This window comes from Pistacia vera, unplaced genomic scaffold (assembly GCF_008641045.1).
Source record: "Pistacia vera cultivar Batoury unplaced genomic scaffold, PisVer_v2 Contig426, whole genome shotgun sequence".
Classification (NCBI taxonomy): domain Eukaryota; kingdom Viridiplantae; phylum Streptophyta; class Magnoliopsida; order Sapindales; family Anacardiaceae; genus Pistacia; species Pistacia vera.
The window spans coordinates 874,067-896,342 of NW_022196253.1; the positions used below are offsets into that span (position 1 = coordinate 874,067).

At 35.8% G+C, this 22,276-nt stretch overlaps 5 protein-coding genes across 8 annotated transcripts; 4 read left to right on the forward strand and 1 right to left on the reverse strand.

The window, feature by feature from the left end:
• Positions 1-1,872: 1,872 nt before the first annotated feature.
• LOC116143149 (TBC1 domain family member 15-like) lies at positions 1,873-6,181 on the forward strand. 3 transcript variants are annotated; one of them, XM_031428566.1, is made up of 10 exons: positions 1,873-2,075; positions 2,210-2,305; positions 2,940-3,043; positions 3,543-3,754; positions 3,874-3,996; positions 4,084-4,172; positions 4,756-4,861; positions 5,453-5,550; positions 5,739-5,984; positions 6,080-6,181. In XM_031428566.1, exons 1-10 carry the CDS (start codon positions 1,968-1,970, stop codon positions 6,158-6,160), a joined length of 1,263 nt encoding a protein of 420 aa, XP_031284426.1. In that variant the 5' UTR covers positions 1,873-1,967; the 3' UTR covers positions 6,161-6,181. The 3 variants fall into 3 exon arrangements, with proteins under 3 accessions (XP_031284426.1, XP_031284428.1, XP_031284427.1); XM_031428568.1 differs by lacking the exon at positions 6,080-6,181 and having other exon boundaries at positions 5,728-5,863; XM_031428567.1 differs by lacking the exons at positions 1,873-2,075; positions 2,210-2,305 and having other exon boundaries at positions 2,956-3,043; positions 3,550-3,754.
• Positions 6,182-8,684: 2,503 nt separating this feature from the next.
• LOC116143145 (pentatricopeptide repeat-containing protein At1g63150-like) lies at positions 8,685-9,359 on the forward strand. The gene has a single exon (XM_031428562.1). The coding sequence runs from the start codon at positions 8,685-8,687 to the stop codon at positions 9,357-9,359; it is 675 nt and encodes a 224-aa protein (XP_031284422.1).
• A 2,848-nt stretch (positions 9,360-12,207) lies between these two features.
• LOC116143147 (CRIB domain-containing protein RIC7-like) lies at positions 12,208-13,044 on the forward strand. The gene is made up of 3 exons (XM_031428563.1): positions 12,208-12,303; positions 12,403-12,499; positions 12,602-13,044. The coding sequence occupies exons 1-3, from the start codon at positions 12,223-12,225 to the stop codon at positions 13,042-13,044; spliced, it is 621 nt and encodes a 206-aa protein (XP_031284423.1). The 5' UTR covers positions 12,208-12,222.
• A 471-nt stretch (positions 13,045-13,515) lies between these two features.
• LOC116143113 (piriformospora indica-insensitive protein 2-like) lies at positions 13,516-15,247 on the reverse strand. Its single transcript, XM_031428524.1, has one exon. It carries the CDS (start codon positions 15,173-15,175, stop codon positions 13,781-13,783), a length of 1,395 nt encoding a protein of 464 aa, XP_031284384.1. The 5' UTR covers positions 15,176-15,247; the 3' UTR covers positions 13,516-13,780.
• A 1,964-nt stretch (positions 15,248-17,211) lies between these two features.
• LOC116143112 (glutathione gamma-glutamylcysteinyltransferase 1-like) lies at positions 17,212-21,504 on the forward strand. Of its 2 annotated transcripts, none has more exons than XM_031428521.1 (8): positions 17,212-17,523; positions 17,783-17,939; positions 18,166-18,404; positions 18,616-18,779; positions 19,153-19,204; positions 19,830-20,057; positions 20,137-20,640; positions 20,934-21,504. In XM_031428521.1, exons 1-8 carry the CDS (start codon positions 17,449-17,451, stop codon positions 21,018-21,020), a joined length of 1,506 nt encoding a protein of 501 aa, XP_031284381.1. In that variant the 5' UTR covers positions 17,212-17,448; the 3' UTR covers positions 21,021-21,504. The 2 variants fall into 2 exon arrangements, with proteins under 2 accessions (XP_031284381.1, XP_031284382.1); XM_031428522.1 differs by having other exon boundaries at positions 20,835-20,957.
• The last annotated feature ends 772 nt before the right edge of the window (positions 21,505-22,276 follow it).

Here is a 22,276-nt window from a genome sequence, read left to right on the forward strand (position 1 = left end):
TTTGGTGGGGGATAGTGGGGAGAAAAATGGCAATGATGGGGAGGGTTGTCGACGACGAATTTCAGCCAATCCTTGGCTGGGGTAGTGAGGAGCAATTGCGCGAAGCAAAAAGCTACGCTAGTCGGCAATTTGGGAGATCTACGGGGTAGGGGACAGAGGGGTTTTGGTGTGGAGGGGTTGGGGGATCGGATGGTGGTAGCAAGGGGTCAAGATGTCGCCAGAATCTTTTGAGATGGGGTTTTGATATGTGGAGTGAAAAAGAAGAAGATGGGCAGAGGAGGCGGAGATGAAGAAGAAATGGGAAGAGAAGGAAAAAAAAAATGACCGTTTTAACCTATACTTTTAAAATAAAGGAAACAGTGTTACTTTTAGGAATGAAACTAGAGGTATCAACTTGGTATTTCACTAAACCTCAGTGGGAAGATGTCGTTTGCTCTTTATTTATTTATTCATTGTTTGTTTGGTTGATAAGGAAAAGAGTAAAAGACATATTCCCACCCAAGGTTTGACGAAATCCTAACTTGGTACCCCAGGTTATATTTATTTCAGATTCTCACCCTTAAAATAACAGTGTTAGCAATTTTTAGGGTTTATAAGGTGCAATTACCATAATGCCCTTAACCGTAAATTAATAAATTATGTTTTAACCCCTAAATTAGTAGAATTATACAACTTACCATTTTATTTTCAAATTATGTCAAAAACACCCTCGGTCATTACACACCCTTATTGGAAATAGCCTGATTTGGGCTGTTTCTGACGGCATCGAACCCCCTGGTCACCTCCATCACCTTCCTCATAGTCTGTCGTCCAAAACCCCATTGGTTCCTGACTCATTGGCCCCTCCAATCGTCGGCGCCGTTAGGCTTAGGGTTTCGGTGTTCTTCGCTGGATTCCGGTCAATTCTGATGGCAAAAATCCAATTGGACACCACCACTGCAACCACCGTCTTCAAATCTATAAAATTCCTACGTCCCCAGCAACCGTTTCATCGCCGTTCATCGGGCGAGAGTTCGTGTTCATTGGTTGTTTTTTGGTGAAGTGGTAGACGGCAAACGGTGAGCTGTCGTGGATGGGAAGGTTAGGGGTTTTGTAAGGGAGGATGCAAGGAGTCAAATGATGGTAGTGGTTGGGGTTGTTGGCGTTCAAAACAGCCAGAAACTGGCAAAAACCAATTGCATGTCCAAGTTGCCATGGTTGGCGATCGACGAGTGATGAGGGATTGTGAAGAGTAGGTTTTGTAGAGGGGAGGATGGGGGTTCAAATGGTGGTGACAACAGTGATTTTGGATGGAAGAATCGCTGGAAAAAAGGCAAAAAATGTCGGGGACATCGTCTACTAATGTGCGTTGGAGGATTGTTAGAGGCGGCGGTCTGTTGACGTGCGCCACCCATGTAAAATGACCAATTTACCCCTTTATCGTTACATCAAACATTTTTCCGTCACTTTAAGGGTGGGAATCTGGAATAAATATAACCTGTGGTACCAACTTAGGATTTTGTCAAACCTTGGGTAGGAATATGTCGTTTACTCTAAGGAAAATGACCGTTTTAACCCATACTTTTTTAAATTAGCGTGAGTTAATTCAACTTAATTGAATTTGTAATTACGTTAAATACTTTCTATATTATCAATTACATTCGAATATAGAAATAATTTGGATTAAAATGCCAAGATTCCTTTCTTGTCACAGTATGAATTGATGGCTCCAAATAAAATAGAATAAGAATTGATGTCCAAGTCCTCGTCAAATATTGTCACTCTAGTGAAAACTTCCGAAAACGAAGGCAGAGAAGAAATTAAGAAAGGAAATTTCCGATGAAGGTGCAAGCGTCTTCATCGCTCCAAAATTTGCAATCCACAAACATCAAAATCAGCATCCCATGAACAGTTTTTATAGTTTTTGTTTTTGTATTAAAGGATTTGCATGAAGATCATCCACTAGCAATTCATTGGTGTTGGAGGGAATGGCGGGCATTTTTCTCAGGAAATCTGCAGATGATGATCTTCATGCCTTCTATCCAATTCGACCCGAATGCGCTGCTGACGTCCCCAAGGCCCGTTTTAGAGCCCGGGTATGTTTCTTGTCTATTCATCTCTTTCGGCAATACCAACTTTCTTTTCCAAAATTTGGATTTCATTGGTTATGATTCTCTTTTGTAGTTTTTTTTATTTATGTTGTTTGAATTTCTACTTTGTTTGCTCACAGGCTGGGAAAACTCTTAGTCCAAGAAAATGGCAAGCTGCATTCTCTGAAGATGGTCATTTGGATATAGCCAAAGTGCTTAGACGAATCCAGAGAGGGGTACTTTTTTTTTTTCTTGTTTTATTGGGCGTTCTCAAGTTATAATCTGGATCTCTCATAGCACTCTCAGACATATATTATGAACACAGACTCTCTGTAAAGCTTACTGGAGGGCTTAATCAGGATGTAAAATTTAATCCCATATTGGCAAGTAGTTGTTTGGAGCCTATCAGCATGAGTTTCTTTCACCCTTCATACTTAGATCGTTAGTATACTGTGGCCAAACTTGATTCAGTCAACAAAAATTGAATGATTGTGTTTTTCACATTTTATTTGCTCCTGTGAGATAGCAAACGGTTTATGAAATTGAATAGTCACTGCATATGGATTTTTTTATCTCTCTCTCACTCTCCCCAACCAATTATACATGTATGTAAGATGTATATCAGTGATCTTGGTACTAGCATTAACGTCCTTCCATCCTTTGATGTTGTTAGTTTACATGCTGGTATGTTTATTATTATGTAACCACCTTTTTCAGATATAAAATGACTCATTTTAGTGACAAATGATAACTTTTGATACTGACGTTTTTTGCTAATGTGTAGTATACTCCACTAGCATGTAGGATGATCCTTTTAATTTGTGAAATGTAAAAGGTGTAGAGTATTTGCTTACTTGGATTCTATGCTAGGGTATTCATCCTTCAATCAAAGGGTTAGTATGGGAGTTCTTGTTGGGTTGCTTTGATCCTGACAGCACCTTTGATGAACGAACTCAACTGAGGCAATGCAGGAGGTAATGTCTTCCTTTAAATTATAATTTAACTTGTATATAAGTAAATGAATTTGAGCACTATGGCAAATAAACTGAATGCTTTATGGTATGGTCTCCTTCCATATTAGTTTTCACTAGGGCTTTAGATGTGTTTTGGAAACTATATACGATTAGACAATAGTATGAGTTTACACGCATTTATGTTGTCAACGTACATTGGTTAATTTCGGGTGAGAAACACACACACAACTACTACATTTTCCCAAACATGCATACATGTCCCATCACATAAAAAAAAAAAAAAAAAAAAAAATCATAAACATGCTTTCTGACAGTCAGCATGCTGAACCATTTGATCTATGAATTATTTGCCATTTCACAATTCGGTCCTTGGTCTTTAAGTTTGAGATCATTATCTTAATTTATAAATAGGTGTCTTTGCATGTTCCCCAATATGGCCTTGTGTGACTGGTTACTAATAACTCCCATATGGCTTAATATCTTACACCAATCATCTTAGGCAGCAGTACGGAAGATGGAAAATTGAATGTCAAAACATGGTTCCCATCATTGGTAGTGGAAAAATAATTACGGCAGCTATTGTATCTGATGACGGGCAAATGTTACAAGATTCTTCAGCAAACAATGATTCACAAGATCAGGACTGGCATGTAAATAGTGCTATTTCCGACAAGAAAGTGCTTCAATGGATGCTCTGCTTGCCTCAAATTGGTATATATGTGGTGCATAATTTCATTTCCACTGAATTTTATTGTTATCTTCTGAGTCTATTTTGTCTTTTATTAACTTTGAGAAGTAATTAGCAGAGCTGGTAAATGTTTGGATTGCAGGTTTGGATGTTGTTCGAACAGATCGAGCTCTTGTCTTTTATGAAAGTGAAATAAATCAGGCAAAACTTTGGGATGTTCTTGCAATTTATTCGTGGGTGGACAACGATATTGGTTATGTTCAAGGTGAATTACTATAAGCTGCATAATTTACTGCAAAACTGAAATAATTCTCAGTTCAAATAGTTATTTTGGGATTATTTTGTTGGGCAGGAATGAATGATATTGCCTCTCCAATGATAATTCTTCTTGAAAATGAAGCAGATGCCTTTTGGTGTTTTGAGCATGCAATGCGAAGACTGGTATGCATCAAATTCATGACATTATTTTTATAAAATCTTTTGTGCAAGTAGCGTGGACTACCTTTTTTACCTTCATCATCCAGGGAATTAGTTTAAATGAGTGGTTAATAGTGACACAATCCAAATGTTTTGGGCCAAATTGACTTGAGTTCCTCGGTAAATTATTTTCTTGATTATGCACTTTACAAGTTTTTAACTTTATTGAGAATAGCCTCTGCATTACTAAGACGCTACAGAAATTGGGATAAAAAGAGAAAATATTCAGGTCATGATCATGAACCTGACAATTTCTTTTCTGTATATATAATTGGTCGGACAGCCTACCCATATGGATGATTTTCTCTTTATACTTAGTATGCATTACTTGGTTTGATTCAGTTTCTGCTGATTGTGATTCTACATGGTGATTTTGGATTGGTATTCCTGAAAGCATTATGTCATTTAATTCAATGCTTATATCTTTTTGTGATTTGCTTTTGTGTATTTAATTTTTCATTCTTTAGGTTCTGTGATGATGAATGATATGTTCATGATTAATGCTTTTCATTCTATCTTTTAATGCCTGCTTTTGTTTCTATAACAGAGAGAAAACTTTAGGTGCACTACAAGTTCAATAGGGGTGCAAACGCAGTTAAGCACACTCTCACAAATTATTAAAACCATTGATCCTAAGCTTCATCAACACCTTGGTATGTAATCCTGTTCATCTATTTTTGGTGCAAGTTTTATGTTTTAATTTGTACTAGTTGTTTTATGTTTTTATTGCATATTGCTTGGTATCGTTGACATTATTAGTTTGATTTTTTACTCTGCTTAGCTAAATCATCCAGGAAAGGTAGCCAAAGAATTAAAATTTCAAAAAATTTGAGACAATGGTGCCTCTGGTTTGCTTTCATTCAAACAGTTAGATTTTGTGCAGCACATATAATTGCATTATGTAGGACTTGATTGTAGTAAAAATTATGTTACTTTTTCAAGCAAATTATTGCGATTGAGCTTAAGAGAAAGTTGCAGGAATAAAGCAGATTACAGTAAAGGTAAGAAAGATTGAAGTTGGGGCAATGAAATACCAATTCCTAGGGTGAGTTACTAGAAGAAGAAAAAATCACTTATTTAACAAGTAGAAAAACACAGTGCACAACGGATTTTGCTAATTCATTTTGCATTCCCTACTCCTGTCTCCTCTCCACAAAAATATGTTCGATGATGTTCTGTCATAAGCATGTCTATGAGATGTGACCTTATTTGTCAGCTAAACTCTCATTTCTTTCATTTGGCAGAGGATCTAGATGGTGGAGAGTATCTGTTTGCATTTCGCATGCTGATGGTTCTTTTCCGGAGAGAGTTTTCCTTTGTGGATGCGTTGTATCTTTGGGAGGTAAGGATGTATTATTCTTGTTTTTTGGATTTCTCTTTGAAATGGAATTTTTTTTTGTTAATTAAAAGCACTGTTTCCTGGGTTTTGACTGAATTTAAGGTCTTATTGATATAGTAATTTGTTACATTCTATTGGTTGAGTTTCTTTATCATAAGTTTATTTTAATATATAAGATAGATCGGTTTCAGCTGATGTGGGCCATGGAATACAACCCAAACATCTTTTCATCATATGAGTCAAGTTCAAATAAAAGCGAAGCATCTAAAGTAAATGACAAGCAGCTAAAGCAGTATGGAAAGTTTGTGAGAAAAAATGTGAAGTCTGGACAATCGGAAAAACAAAGTGCACTCTCTGTTTTTCTTGTAGCAAGTGTTCTTGAGACCAAGAATAAGAAACTTTTAAAGGAGGCCAAGGGTCTGGATGATGTTGTCAAGGTCTTCTTCTCCCTCTCCCTCTCCCTCTCCCTCTCTGTGTGTACATATGCATAGTGCATCAACATTAATCTGATTGTGGAACGGTCTCTTTTCAGATTTTGGGTGACATTACTGGAAATTTGGATGCTAAAAAGGCATGTAACGAGGCATTGAAGATTCCAGAAAAAGTATCTTAGTAAGGTAGTAGAATTCATTCTTTTATCTTTCCCCTGTTTTAACATTCATATACACTCCCTCATCTGTTGAGACACAGAAATTTATTTGAAGAAAGTTTTTACAATTGACCTTTCTAGTGCATTAAACAGGAATTTGGATCCTCTCTTGATTAGCATTTATTTACTTTTCAGAATCTTGTACCATATACCACTATTATTCATTTTTTTTTATTCTATTCTTTTTCTTAACTGCCAATTAATTTTATCTATGCTCAAATAAAATAGATTAGGAGAGATCGTGACTATTAAATGAATGGATTATAGTATTTTATTTTAAAATTAATAATATTGTTGATTTGTGGAGGTTGTCTTCTTTTTTCTGAGTGAAGTTTGTATTGCTGTGCAAAAATCTGATGTAGAAATAGTTAATGTTGTTGGGCATGCAGGCCAAGATGATGGGTGTAGCTCAATGGTATCACTCCCGCACCAATATTTGGTTGCGTTGAGCAGAATTGCAATTTCCTGAGATTTTGGTATGTTTTTGATGGATTATTGTTTCGGTTGTGAGTATTTTCCATCCTTTCCTCGTTTTTTTTGAGTATTTATGATTCCCTTCTTTGGAGAAGTAAAATAAAGAAGTTATGGCTTCGGCAGCATTACAACTTTACCAGTTTGTGATTCGTTTTACGGTGTTGTTTGCTGTATGCATAGTTATTACTTTCATTTTATCATTTTACGCTGCCACGTAAGTTGATATTCAAGCAATATACACAGATTGGCCCTGTCTGAACAACGGTGAGGTACCAACATTTTTGTATGTAATTGCAGTAACAAATCTCATTTTAATAAATTCATTCTTTAAAAATCTCAAGAATTATCTGTTGGCAATCAAGTTAATGGCATAATTTTTGTCACTTGATTCACTTATGTATTAAGAGTTGATCTCGTTTTGCCATATTACTAGTCATCAATAATGGAATTAGTAGATATGTAGGATTCATTTTTCAGTTTTCAAATATATTGTCATATTTTACTAAATCAGCCGGCAATATTTTCTTTTCTTTTCTCTAGAAAAAGAAAACTAAGATTAATAATGGTAATGTCGGCAATCTTAAAATATTTTATCGCTTCATATTAGTTGAAATTCAAGTTATTAAATAATTTCTGGTTCAACATAGTAGTTGAAGTTTAATTATCTCCATCAAATGTGAGGGAACATAAAACATATCTATTACATAAATATTTGACTATGTTGACCAGATTCCGAAGGTTTTTAAGCTTCAATTCTCTGTTTTTTTATCTTTTTTTTTATAATTTGGTAAACGGGGTGTTTGGTCAGTTTGTGTGCATCTCAATTAATTCTGAGGTTCATTGAACACCACATACCCAAATAATCAAGTAAGTCACAATCTTTGCGTAATAACTCAAAGTTTAAACTCTCAAGAAATGGAACAAACCTTATTGATTTTCAGACCAACCTTTGGGGTTATCCCTTCAACCTCTGTTCTTACAGTTAGAAATCAACCTTGAATGTTAAATGTATTCGTAAGTGACTGTAACACGAATCTTTAATACAAATTATTAATTTTAATGAAAGGGTTGAAGTTAATGAACTATCAAAAACATACAATCCTTTGGCTTGTAATTGCATTAAAGTTTCTGATTCTTGTTTTGGATAATAAGCAGGAAGATCACTAATATCATCCATATTGATTAAGAGATTCTTCCCTTCATTAGTTAGTTTTATGTTTAACCAGATAATTATCATCATTCTATAAGCTGCTGTTATGATTCACCAAATCTCAAGGCTCTTAATGGTAAAATTTTCAAATTCCATGCCGATGGTTGTAATTCATTGAGAGCAAAATTGTCTTGTAAGAAAAGCTACGGGAAATAGCAATGCGCCCTTCTCGTATAAAAAATAAGTAGGTAATATTTGTAAATACCATGCCAATAGCTATCTTTCTCTTGATAAATTCTGTTGAAAATGTTTCTTAAAACTTCACTGACTTCTTCAAAAACAGCTTTAAAAACTAGATTCTCATCTTCATTCACTCGTTTAAATCCCCAAGTTTTTCAGTTTCCCATAATCAACTCACGAAACCAACCAAACACACACCCACTGCCATTGCCAAACCCCAAGCTCAACTTGATGAATTTCTCCATGTAAAATTGCAATCAAGTAATTTCTCTCTCGATGAAGCACATGAATTCTTCGATTACATAATTCATGTGCACTCCATTCCTCCTATTTCATCATTTGGTATTTTGGTATTTTGTTTACTGCACTTGCTAAGAAAAAAACAATTTGATCAACTTCTTGTGCTTTTCGTGAGGTTCATTTCAGCTGGGTTGTCGCCTAATTTGATTATTTTAAGTATTTTGTTAATTGTTTATGCAATATGAACAAGGCTTGTGATGGTTTTGTGGTTTTTGGGAGTATGTTTAGGAGGGGTGTTTACCCGAATGTTATAACTTTTGCTTGTCTGATTCAAGGTCTTTGTATTGAGGGTAAGATTAAGAAGGCGACTGAATTGTTAGGAAAATGGTTGCTTTTGGTTGTAGGTTTCGTGTGATCACATTTGGGACTTTGATTACTGGGTTATGTCGAACAGGCAATATCAATATTGCCCTTCAGTTACTTGAAGAAATGGTTAATAGGAATGGTGAATTTGATGTCATTTGTAAGCCTAATATTGTTACTTACACTATCATTATTGATGGTCTTTGCAAAAATGGGTTATTTGACAAGGGGAAACAACTGTTTTTAGAAATGAAGACCAGGGGAATCAACCCAGATGTAGTTACTTACAGCTCTCTAATTCATGGTTTGTGTTGTACAAGCAATTGGGAGGATGCTAAAACATTGTTTATTGAGATGTTGGATGAAGGTGTGTCCCCTGATGTCGTGACATTTAGTGTGCTCTTAGATGAGCTTTGCAAGAAGGGGAAGATTGATGATGCAAATGGGTTGCTCCAACTGATAATTCAAAGAGTTGTGCAGCCCGATACATTTACTTATATCATAATTTTGAGTGGCTATTGCTTAGCAGGAAAAATTGACGATGCGAAACAGCTATTTGATTCTATGGTTAGTAAGGGATGTAACCCTGATGTTGCTAGCTACAATATTTTGATGGATGGTTTTTGCTTGGCAAATAAAATTGGTGATGCTAAGGAGTTGTTTGCTTCGATGATAAGGGATGCAGGCCTAATGTAGTTAGCTACAGTACGTTGATTAATTGGTTCAGCTAGAATGGACATGTTGAAGAAGCTGAGTATTTCTAAGGAAATGACTTCAAAATGAGTTAGGCCAGATGTTGTTACTTATAGCACCTCGCTAGCTTGTTGGACATGCCAGGAGATTATTTGGTGAGATGCAACTGAATAATGTTCCACCCGATTTAATTACATATATTATTCTTATTGATGGGCTTTGAAAAAATGGTTTTGTTTTGGAGGCTGTTGAACTATTTCATACTTGAGAAAATAGAAACTTTCAGCCTGACATCAGAATTTTCAATTGTCTCATTGATGAAATGCGCAAAACAGGGAGACTTGATATTGCCTGGGGCTAGGAGCTATTTCATAGATTGCAAAATAAAGGCTTGGATCCAGATGTTGTGACATATAACATTATGATTGATGGATTTTGTAAAGGGCTCCTAGATGATTTGTTATTAGAAATGGAGCAAAATGGTTGTGCTCCGAATGTAGTCTTATTTAATACGTTTTATGTATGGTTGGTTACTTATGGCATAATGAGACTTCGAAAGTTGTTGTAACTTCTGCATAAAATGGGAAAGAGAAATGCGGTGCCAGATGCATCCACAGTTTCAATAGTTATAGACCTGCTGACAAAGGATGAAAAGTATCGTGAATGTCAAGACTGGCTTCCTCCATTTTGTGCGGGAGAGTCGACTGGAACTTAAACTGTTGGTTAACTATATTTCCAGTGCAATAAGGCTTATCTGTAAAGCATATTTCCAGGTAAATTTATAAATGGAAAAGGCGTGTACCATAATCTTTGTAGTAGTGATTGTATTAATATGAAGCATTTAATGAAGAAGTCAAATTGGTGAAGCTCTTCTGAAAATAATTCTTAGTAAAAAGCTGATGGGATGGATATGCTGTTGGCTGCAATCCAGCTTTCTTTTGATTTTTCCATGGCTGCAATCCAAATCCTGATGGGATGATTATTTTTTGCACCTACATTTATGTCGTTTCTCCTTAATCTCGTAAACGATGAGATGGTGATATACTCAATAATAGTTTTTTTTTTTATTTATTTATTTTAAAATAGGCCTCTGGTAGTCAAAGTTTAGAAAAAGAGTTAAATAAGTTGAAATTATATTTATATATCTGGCATATACACAGTCACTCATGTGCTTAATAAACATATTATGAGAATTTTTGGAGAATTTCACTCTCCAAAAATAAAAACTCAGAATACCTGCTAAACACACACCCACTGCTCAACACCAAGCTCAACTCAGAATATTTCTGATGGGTAAAGTTGGAAATACAATGAAACTATTTGGTGAGATGTAACTTAATAATGCTCCACCCAATTTTAATCACATATAATATTCTTATTGATGGTTGTCTTTTGGAGGCTGTTGATACTTTAGAAAATGGAAAAATTCCAACCTGACATTAAAATGTTCAGTGGTCTAATTGATGGATTGTGCAAAACAAGGAGACTCGAAATTGCCTGAGAAGTATTTCAGAGATAGGAAAATAAAGGCTTGGTTCCAGATGATGTGACATATAACATTGTGATGGATGATGGGCTTTGTAAGGAATGGCTCTTAGAAAAGGCAAATGATTTGTTATCAGATCTGGAACAAAAGGGTTGTGCTCCGAATGTAGCTCTATCTAATACACTTATGAATGGTTTCTTTAAGGCATAATAAGACTTCAAAACTGGTTCAACTTGTTCACAAAATGGCTGTAAGAAAAGTGATGCCATATGAATTCACATTTTCAATAGTAAAGGATGAAAAATACTCTGAATGTCTAAACTTACTTCCATCATTTTGTGCCCTCATGGGGAGGGCCTTGTTGGATGTCGAAGTTTCCCTGTAAACATTAACAAAATGAAAAAAGGTGTGTGTCAATGTCATTGTCATTGTCATAGTTGTGATTGACCCAAAATCAACTTTGTTTTACTTGTAGTGAGTAATCAAATCCATTTTGACCAAATTCCAACTTAATCCGAAGAATATGCGAAAGAAAGCACCAAAATCAACCGTGGAAAACTATCACACAGACATAAATTGCAAAATAACAAATGGATTGGCTTTGGCCCATAAATATCCATTGAAACAGCCTTTCATCACAGTAACAACACCTGTTAAAACCTTGCTAATTTTAGTTACTCTAATACAATATTATTACTCTTGTCCTAAAATCTCGATGAGTTTTTGGTTCTTATTCATGCCTCTTTGGCCATTGATTTACCGAAACTTTTGCTTTAAACTGCATTTCCCTCGTTTGTTCTTCCCTTTTCTCATCACTGCTACCTCCACATACACAAATGTGTCAAAAACAGTTCATTGTTTTTGAACCATTTTTCGGTTTTTCCCTGTCGTTTCTTATTCATCTTCTAACTTGAAACACAAACAAAGATATACTATTTGAACTGGAATCTAATTCATGTGGCCGTGGCTTACCAAGAAAGTGCAATCTAAAACTCTACGTTGCATGAGCTGCTGAATTTGAGCCTGCACGGCAAGTTTTCTCTAATATAAATAAAATTTTAATTTCATATTCATTGCTATTTAGAATAAGAATTACTTACTGTTTTTGTTTTATTTGTTTCAGATCTCTTAATTGCACCTCCAACAAAAGCTACTTCAGGGAAACTTTGCAGTTGATAAAAGCAAATAATATTTCAGAGCAGAAAATGTCAAACAATAAGATGAAGGGCCTCTTAAAAGGCCTAAGATACATTTCTCATATATTTGGTATCTATTAAAATTCTTGGTATTGTAAAGCACAAAATTAATCATGAATTTTGATTAATGATACTGATGCAGAGATGGTCATTCTTATTTGCAGAAAATGAAAAAGAGTCTGAAATGCAGATTGGTTATCCCACAGACGTAAAGCATGTTGCCCATATAGGATGGGATGGTCAATCGGTAAATACTCCAAGCTGGGTAATTTTAAATCACCATTAACGCATCAACATCAAACACCTTTTGTGTCTAATAATTTTCACTAGTCTGATAGAGATACATGTTCTATAACTTGTTCAGATGAACGATTCGAAAGCACCACCCGGATTCTCATCGGCACCTTTAAGTCTTGGGGGAGAGGGTAAGGACGATTCCTCAATCAAATTGGCTAATGAAGGTGTGATATTACATCACTTTAGCTTTGTTTTCCAAGACTTTCTTATTTGTTTTTGTATTTTCTGCCCTGGATTTTGATTGTTGTGTTCATTAATTTGTGCAGAATCGAGCAAAAGTGCAAGATGTTCTCCAGCACGAGACTTGCCTGATATGCCGAAAGCATCAAGACGTCACGCATCCACAGGTTCCTCAGCTGAGACCCCCATGAGGGAGAAACCAGAAAAGACTAAGCAATCAAAAAAGTCATCAAAAGGTGTAAGCAAGGGATTGAGTATTATCAAATCCAATGATTCAAGCAAAAGCCAAGAGGTTGAATCACCCACCAAACGCCCTGAAATTCCCAAAAAATCTCGGAGGAAGAAATCCAGGGACTCCATGGAGGGATCGTCTAGATCTTCAAGAATATCATCAAGGAGAGCTAACGGGTCCAAGTCGGATTCAATTTCTGAATGTGGGTCAGTATCCAGAGCAGACGATCTTTGTCAAACTTCAGGATTAAATTCTTCCGAGGGAGGGGAAGACAAGGGATATATAGGGATTTCTTGAGAAATTGGTGCAATTTTAACTGTTACACTTGTAGCTAGAATCGTTTGCTTAGTTGAGAGCTGAAACCAAACAACACTCATTTTTAGCTTTTTACACATCACTGAGCCTTGTTTGATTAATCAAATAGTACATATCAATTGTTGAATTAATTTAAGTTTTCTTAGCAGTGTGAGTTACTGTTTTTATCTTGTGGAGTTGTTATTAATAATTCATGCAAATTGATCGACCTCAGCATACCCTGATGAAAATGGACAGTCAATAATCCTGACAATGGTCATTACAGCTTATCTGACATCAATGCCAATTGCACTTCATTTGTTATCTTCTTTGTCTGTCAATTACTTATTCCTGGCCCTGCACAAGGTAATGTTTCTTTTTTGGTCTAAAAAATTAATGCTGTGCCTCGATCACAATTCACAACCCAAACGATACAGCATATGTAGGCTATTATATTGCAGTAAGAATAAACAAATTCAGAAGAACGAGGCATAAATAGAGATGGCAACAAACTAAATGAGCTACAGGCTTTAGCATTTACACCGGAAAAAGCAAGTGTGCACAAAAGTGAAACCAGATTAAGCAAACTTCATGTACATTATATGCACCTGTCACTAACAAAAACCTGATAATTACACATTTTCGCCCATCGGACACCCCAAAAAAGAAAGTGTTCATAAAAGTCAGTATAACATGTCCTTCTTGTTAGACTTAAATCACTGTTCTGGACACTTTAATCCTAAGCCATGACCATTAGCATTACCAAGCAAAAAACAAGAAACAACAGCACACGAGAATATGCCATCAGCGCTGAAGAAGAACCACCATTGAATTGGACTGCATTGGGAATCTCTGGCTCCTTACACAACTTCAATTGTCCCAAGCTGCCACTAACATTCTTGTTAATGCTGAAACCTTCAACAACACACAAATCTGGGTTGCCATTTAACTTCAATTTGAGCCCGACTTTTAAGCTAAACTTGGCAGAAAAAGGAACTTTACCACTTAAATTATTGTTCTCCAAATTGATTTCAGCAAACTCCAAAACACCGAACTCCTCAGGCACACTCCCTTGAAGCTTATTGTTATCCAGCCCCAAGTAACACAAGTTCTTCAAGTGCAAACCCATTGAAGCTGGAATTTCCCCAACAAGATTCATCCCAGAAAATCCTATCCCCAAAATACCCCTGAGATTTTCCCATATTTCTGGGATCTGCCCTCCTAACAAGTTACCACTCAAATACACTTCACTCAATCTGGGCATCTCAGCTAAGAACAGAGGCACCCCAAAGTTACCAAAACGGTTGAAACTCAAATCAAGAAACTCCAAACTCTGCAAGGAACCAAAACTCTCTGGGATTTTACCAGAAAAGTTATTGTTACTAAAATCAAGCTTAAACAACTGAGTGAGATTACTCATCTCATCAGGGGCATTTCCGTCAAAATAGTTTTGGCTTAAATCAAGAACTCTCAGTTTCTTCAGCTTAGCCAAACTAAACGAAAACCCACCGCTTAGTTTGTTTCTCGAAAGAGTAATCTCTTCAAGACCAACCAACTCACCAACTTTATCTGGAACGTTACCATAAACACCATTCCCTGAGAAAACTAACCTCCTGAGGTTGGTATAGTTAGCGATAATGCCACTCAGAGAACCAACCAAAGATGGGTTCTCAATAAACACCAGCTCCTCAAGACTTGATCCGAAACTCTCAGGAACATTATAAGGAACCGAAACAGGCGTTTCGGTGAAGCATTGATAGAAGAAGAGCTTGCGCAGGTACTTGAAGGAGGTGAAAATAAGAGGACTGAGAGTAGAGTTTGAAGTACAAGGCGGGTTTGGCGTGTAATCGGAAACATACCCGAAACTCAGCTCAATAATGTGAAACGTCTCGGTTTGAAGGTGAGAAACGGTGTGGTTGGTGGCTTCAATGAAGTACCCACATACGACGCCGTGTGGGGGAGACGAGCAAAGGTCGTCGGAAAAGAGTGAACGCCAAGGAATAGTAGGGTTGACAGAGTGAAGGACTTGATAAACAGCGTCTTGCTCAAGGGAATCAAGAAGAGGTTGTTGGTCGGAGATGACGAAACAGGAAAAGAGAGTTGTGAAGAAGAAGAGAGAAACAGGCACAGCCATTTTGGTAAGATGAAAAACAAAAGTAAGAAGGCAAGTTTTGTAAGGTTTTTGTAGGGTTGAGAGGATGGTTATGGTTTTTGTAGGGTTGAGAGAGAGAAGAGGTGTTGTTGGGTCATGGCGAATTTGTTTGTGTTAGTGGATTTACGGAAATAACCTTTGTCTGTGGCGTTTTGAGGATGAGGGAAATTAACTGTTGGTTAAAAGGATGGAAGATTAGGGATAATGCGATATCACCATGGCTATCAATATCAATAATTAGTCTTCTATTTCTGATTAATGTGAATTGAAAGTTGAAATGAAACAACAATAATGCACCTTGTCACAGCTAATGCATTGATATCATACCCTTATCTACTAGCTTTCGTTTTATTTCATGCACTATTTAATAACTAGATTATTGTAGCAAGTGAATAAATATCTTTAATTTAGAGGATAATTCATTATATTAAGTAGGAGTATAAAATAATGTTACAAAAATTATCACAAGCTATTCCAAAAGTTCCGTTAAATAGCCAACATTTACAAAACAACCCACCAGGGTCATTTTGGACTTTTAACGGTAGACCGTACAGCTTCGCTATTCGCATGTTAAAAGAACACAACTTTCGGGGCCGGAACAAAATTATAGATCACCACAGATACCATAGTACATAACACCTCGTTAATAATAATTCTTAGATCAACGGCTATGATCACTTCAGCGCCCTTTTTATATGCATTTTGAACTTTAACTGTTTAACACATTCTAAAAAATTCCACTTGGTTTTGGCTTCCAAGGAACAGCCGACAACAACCTGCGGAAAAAAAATAGCCGCGGAAGCCGACAATGACACGCCGCAGCCGCCGACTTACTGTCAGATCTGATTGTGTAGAGAGTTGCAGTGAAAGCGACGTTTAACAGAAATGGAACGAAAGAGCCGAGGCGCGAGTGATATGGGTTGGATTACATGTCGACGTGGCAATGGGGGATGAGGGACCGACACGTAGATATAGCAGGCGAAATCGTTTGGGGAAACGACATTACATACAACTCCATTTCCATGAAAGGGCAGTCTAATAGAATTCCAATATTTCTGACAGCGGGTTCTGTCTGAATTACTAACTGTTTTGATTTGCCCTTTGCCCTCGGTTTTGTTCGGCTTTTCACCGTTTGTTTTCTTGCTACTTGTAGTGTAAGAAGTAGTGTGTAGCTAACCAGAAAGAATGTTGAGGAATCAATAAAGTAAACAAAAATAAAAAGATTAAACTGTAAAAGTCAAGGCATAGTTTGTTAATAAAATAATAAAAAAAAGTATTTAATTTTAGACGAATATATATATATATATATAATACTCACTCAAGTCGTTAGATTTGATTAGGTGAATTTTGTAATTTAATTAAACTATGGAATATTCATATCAGTTAATATATAAATTAACATGAAAAAGATTTTTTTGTTAATGTTCGTATCAAAATGCTTTTATGTTTATCAAATTACGGAAATTAGAAATCGCTTTGGATACTTGTATGCTTGAAACTCTTCAACAACAATGGCTGTAAACAAGCTGAATATCAATATCTTCTAGTTAACAAATATAGTATAAAAGATACAATCAAATCTTAGCTTCTTAATAGGGAAAAAAAAAAAGCATTTGATCTCATATATTTTTAAAAAAGGAAACAGGTTTGAAATAGGGAAATATCAGATTTAATAACATTAGAAAATTGCAAATCTTCTGAATAATAGATTGTACAGTTTTAGTTATTTATAAGTTTAAAAATCGAGTTTGATAGGGGATTTAACTACAATAAAAATTTTATTTTATTTACTTGCAAATATCCTTTTTGGTAATTTAAAGTTTGAATATATATTAATAATGGAGTTTAAAAATAATTTTATCGTGACTTAAATAACACTACTAAAAAAATAAGAAAAAAACTCACTTCTAAAACTATGAGCCCAGCCCATCTATCAGTGACTAGCCCACACACAACAACCAACAGTTAGTAAAATTACTAGTCAGCCCCTCTTGAACTAAAGTTTGACATGAGCGGAATCCGGCGTCCAAACGCCAATTCATTTTCTAGTGTTATAATTGACGCGGTGGGCGTCACAACCGCAACGTGCGCTAATCTTAATTCTTCTTATGTTTCTCGTTTGACGTTTGCTTCTCGTCAAACTAGAATCCTAGTTCACACTTTGATCAAGCTTTTACATTTTGCTTAATTTCAACCAAACCTACATTTTCCATTACAAAGAATCCTAGTAAAATTGGGAAAAAATAATTGCAAAAATGGCGATGGCCGGTCTGTATAGACGACTGCTTCCTTCTCCTCCCGCAATTGATTTCGCATCCTCAGAAGGAAAGGTACTTATTTTTAGTTTGAGAAATTTTTTTTTTTTTTTTTTGGGGTATTGTTCTGTTAATATACTTTAAGCTGTACAGTATTGAATTGCATGAAATGTTTGGCTGTATATATATCAAGAAACTAAGTGTTAAAATTGTTTCATATGTTTGGATTCTGTAATTGTGATTTTTTTTTTTTTTTTTTTTTGCTTTTTGGTGATTCTTGTTATTGTTATGATTTGGATGATTGATCAATTTCATTTATGTTTTGGAATTGCAGCAACTTTTCTTGGAGGCTATCCAAGGTGGAACAATGGAAGGTTTTTATAGGTTGATTTCTTACTTTCAGACTCAATCAGAACCGGCATATTGTGGATTGGCCAGCCTTTCCATGGTCTTGAATGCCCTTGCCATTGACCCAGGAAGAAAATGGAAGGGTAACATTTTAACTTCTTTTGCATATAGTGGAAAGTTTGTTGCTTATAAATTACTTAAAACTTGTGGCGGTGAAGTTAGAAGCCATCATATCTGAGTTTTTATTATCTTTATTTTTTCTTTTTGGTGTGGATGAGTGTGGGAGTTGTTGATTTTTTATAGTTTCTGTGTCATTTCTGTTTTCTTCGAGGCTGTAGCTCAGGAGTTCCTGATTTCCCATGTATGTAGGACCGTGGCGGTGGTTTGATGAATCTATGTTAGACTGTTGCGAACCTCTGGAAAAGGTTAAGGAGAAAGGCATCTCATTTGGGAAGCTTGTTTGTTTGGCTCACTGTGCTGGTGCAAAAGTTGAAGCTTTCCGCACAAATCAAAGCTCCATCGATGACTTCCGAAAGTATTTAATAAGATGCTCTTCTTCTGATAATTGTCATGTGATCTCGTCATACCATAGAGGGATTTTTAAACAGGTAATTATCAGCTTGGATTACCTGTTTTCTCCCTGATTTTTATTAGCTGGTGGTACCCAATGTAAGAAATTTGGTATTTTTCCAACATCTTTCCTTTTCATGGTTTTTGGATTATTCTTCTGTTGATTTAATTGTGTAAGCATGCTTTTTAGGCATTATAATTGATAGGATTCATTTTCCTTGTTTTGATTTATTCAACGATGTTATGCAGACAGGAACAGGCCATTTTTCACCTATTGGTGGCTATCATGCTGGAAGGGACATGGCACTGATTTTAGATGTTGCACGTTTTAAGTATCCTCCACACTGGGTTCCACTTTCACTTCTTTGGGAAGCCATGGATAGTGTTGATGTAGCAACTGGACAACAGAGAGGGTAGGTGCTTGCATATGCTTCTGTATTGAACTATCCTATTATATTATACCTAAATTACAGGGAAGTAATAAATGCAATTAAATGAGCCCGAAGAAACTGATTAGGCAACCTCCAGAGGAGAGTGCCTTTTGAGTATTTAGTTTGCTCTTAAGTTTTGATAATTTTATCGATATGCATTTTTACTTATGCTTGCAGAAACTCGCATCTGAGACATTTACAATTATACTGTTTTCTTCCATTTGTATAACATAGTTATTGTTCTGGAAATTTGTGTAGGGTTTATGTGTATTTTCTTGTTAAACCTGATTTATAAACACTAGGTTTGCATTCTAATTTTGATTCTTGTTGATTCATGAAATTTTATGTTTCTCAGTTTCATGCTTATATCAAGGCCTCATAGAGAGCCAGGACTTCTCTATACGCTGGTATGATTACTGAAATTTTCAGCTGCGTGTGCACACACTCACGATACACTAACTTGTGCTTCAGTATTTGTTTTGTTTTATCTCCATGGTCAGTATGCTGGATCAAAACTTTTTTTTTTGTCTTTTCTATCTTTTTCAAAAGGTGAGAGTTACTCTTTGTTGAAGCTCCTCAGTTTGTCAGAATTAAAATTCAGACATAAAAAGCACAGAAAGTTAAAGCCGTCTAGTTTTTTATATAGAAAGTGTAATCCATCAGTAGAATTTATACAGCTTCTTTTTCTCATGGAACCAAATAGACTGAGAACATCATCACAGTTCACAGACACTCGATAGTTATTTGTAAAACCTCACTACAAATGTAAATCTTATCAGCTGTCAACCTTCCTGGAAAAATATGATTATTGATGCTCTGCAGAATAGGGAAATTGAGTAATTTTGCTTGGAGATACTGAGTTTGGTAAAATTACTTTCTTGGAACCATTTGTCTGTAGGGTGGTGCTCTCATTGATTGAATGAACTTCTTTCACTTGTTCACCTTGATTCTAATATCCAATGCTGTATCTGAAGATTTTCTTGTTACATTGTTATGCTGATTTAAGATACATTACTTTGGTGGTTTTCACAGAGTTGTAAGCATGAGAGTTGGGTTGGTATTGCTAGGTATTTAATGGAAGATGTTCCTAATCTTGTGAAGTCAAAGGATTTTAAGGTTATAGAGAATGTTCTCTCTTTTGTTTTCAAATCACTTCCGTCAAATTTTGGAGAGTTTATCAAGTGGGTTGCAGAAGTCCGGAGGCGAGAGGACGGTGATAACAGTCTAAGCCAGGAGGAGAAAGGGAGGCTTGCTGTTAAGGTGCTGAAGTGAGACACTAATCATGCAGTTTTATTAATATACTTCTGAAGTTTTAAAAGCCTAATTTATTTTCTTTCAGGAAGAGGTGCTAAAGCAAGTGCAAGAAACTGGTCTTTTTAAACACGTTGTGGCATTTTTATCTTCAGTAAATTCTTGTTGCAGAAACATGCCATCTTTAGGTCATAAAGATGATTTGCCTGATGTTGCTGCTAGTGTGTGTTGCCAAGGGGCAGAAATTTTGGCTGGAAAGTTTGGTTCCTCAGTAAGGTTTTGTTGCCGGGAAACCTGTGTGAAATGCTTGAATACAGATGGTGATAATCCCACTACTGTGGTGTCGGCAACAGTTGTAGATGGTAGCAGTCAGCAAGGGGTTGATGTGCTGGTTCCTTCATCCCAAATGGGAGACTGTGGCTGTGGCCCAAGTGATTGCATTGGGATGTACCCAGCTGGAAATGATATTTTAACTGTCCTCTTGCTTGCCTTGCCTACAGAAACCTGGTCTGGTATGAAGGATGAGAAGCTTTCGAAAGAAATTCATGACCTTGTTTCAACAGAAAATCTTCCTACTTTGCTCCAAGAAGAGGTAACTACATTATCTTGGACTGCTTTTATTCTTTTGTTTGGCATATAATATTCTTGAAAGTAAAAACATTGTTGGAGCTACAAGGACTTTACTATATTAGAAGGGGTACGGTGGTGGGAAATTTGAGCGTCTGAACCTGCTGCATATTCAGTTTTAGGTGTGTCAGATTTATATTGACTCTGGACGTATTGCAGTACATGTTTGTTCATCCATGGTCTATTTTGGAAGCTATTCCAATTCAAATTTTAATGTGCATTGCCTAGATTTGTCACCATCAAATATGGATTTGGCAGGTTTTGCATCTGCGGGGGCAGCTCCACCTTCTCAAGAGATGCCAAGAGAATAAGGTAGATGAGAATCTCGGCGCACCACAAATGTAGCTTCCTCTTCATCTCTGTATATTAATTTAGTGGTTACCTCTTATGTTGTAACCGAAGAACACATTTTATCTTGTGCTCTGAAAATGTATAATTTCACATACGCATTGCACAAAGCCATTTATTGCGGTTTTTTAGGTTATACTCTGGGAAGCAAATGGTGTATCCCTGGGATCGAAATGTCTTTATCAAGGAGCAAAAAGCGTTTTCCAGAGATCAAAACCTCACTATGAAGAGTTAAGGAGCACACTTCAGAGATCAAAATCTCATGGTGAAGAGGAAAGAGTTGTGTTCCAAAGATTAAAATGTTCAAAATGGAGTCCATTAATATGCTAAATAATTGGTCCAAGTACTGATTTATGTTAGAAATTTATCCGTGAACTGAAATTGTGATTTGGCCTTCATAATGCATGATTATATCTTGAATAATTTAGTATTTTTTTAAAATATAAATTGTAAATGAAAGTGCTTTTTACACTGCTAAAAGTATTGTAATAATTATGAATATAATTATTTATTTATTTTAAAATTATCTACCAAAAACGAACAGGATGTTGATTGCCAGTAACTGTATCTCCATGGTCTAAGGCTTACCATGTAAAAGTAAATCTGTAAATGTTTGTCATAGTCGTAGCAGTATGTGTTCAAAATGAAGTAGTGCAAGAAACAGCTGGAGTACATTCTCGGAAAAGCACAAAAACTTCCCGGAGTTTGTTGCAAGAACGTCAAGAAGATATTGAAGAACATCTGGATAGGCGGGATGAAACACCCCAGCCCATTATTAAACCATTAATTGTATGGGAAAACGTGGTTTACTTGTTTCTAGAAATTAGAAGGGAAACTAAAATTTATAGTTGCAGATTAAGCCAACAACATTCATGATAACGAATCACATAAAAGTAGCCAATTATTGGACACAATGGATAGAAAATTTCACCTTTCAATAAAGTTTTATGCTTTGATCAATAAGATGAAATGGTATCTGCATATCTAATTTTTATGAAACCTTTCTTCCTAATATTAGATTGGTGGATAATCTTTCAAGTATAAACTGATCATAAATTTTTTTATTATCTTGAATCATTTCATTACATTAAATGGATGGATTGTAATTACAAATTATATGTTTTTCTATCCGCATGGTCATAATCTATTTTTCTTGGTATATGATCATAACCCACAGATTTTTCAATGTAATTGTTCATTTTATCACATGAAATAGACGAATTGTAATTATAAATTATTTACTTCTCTATCCA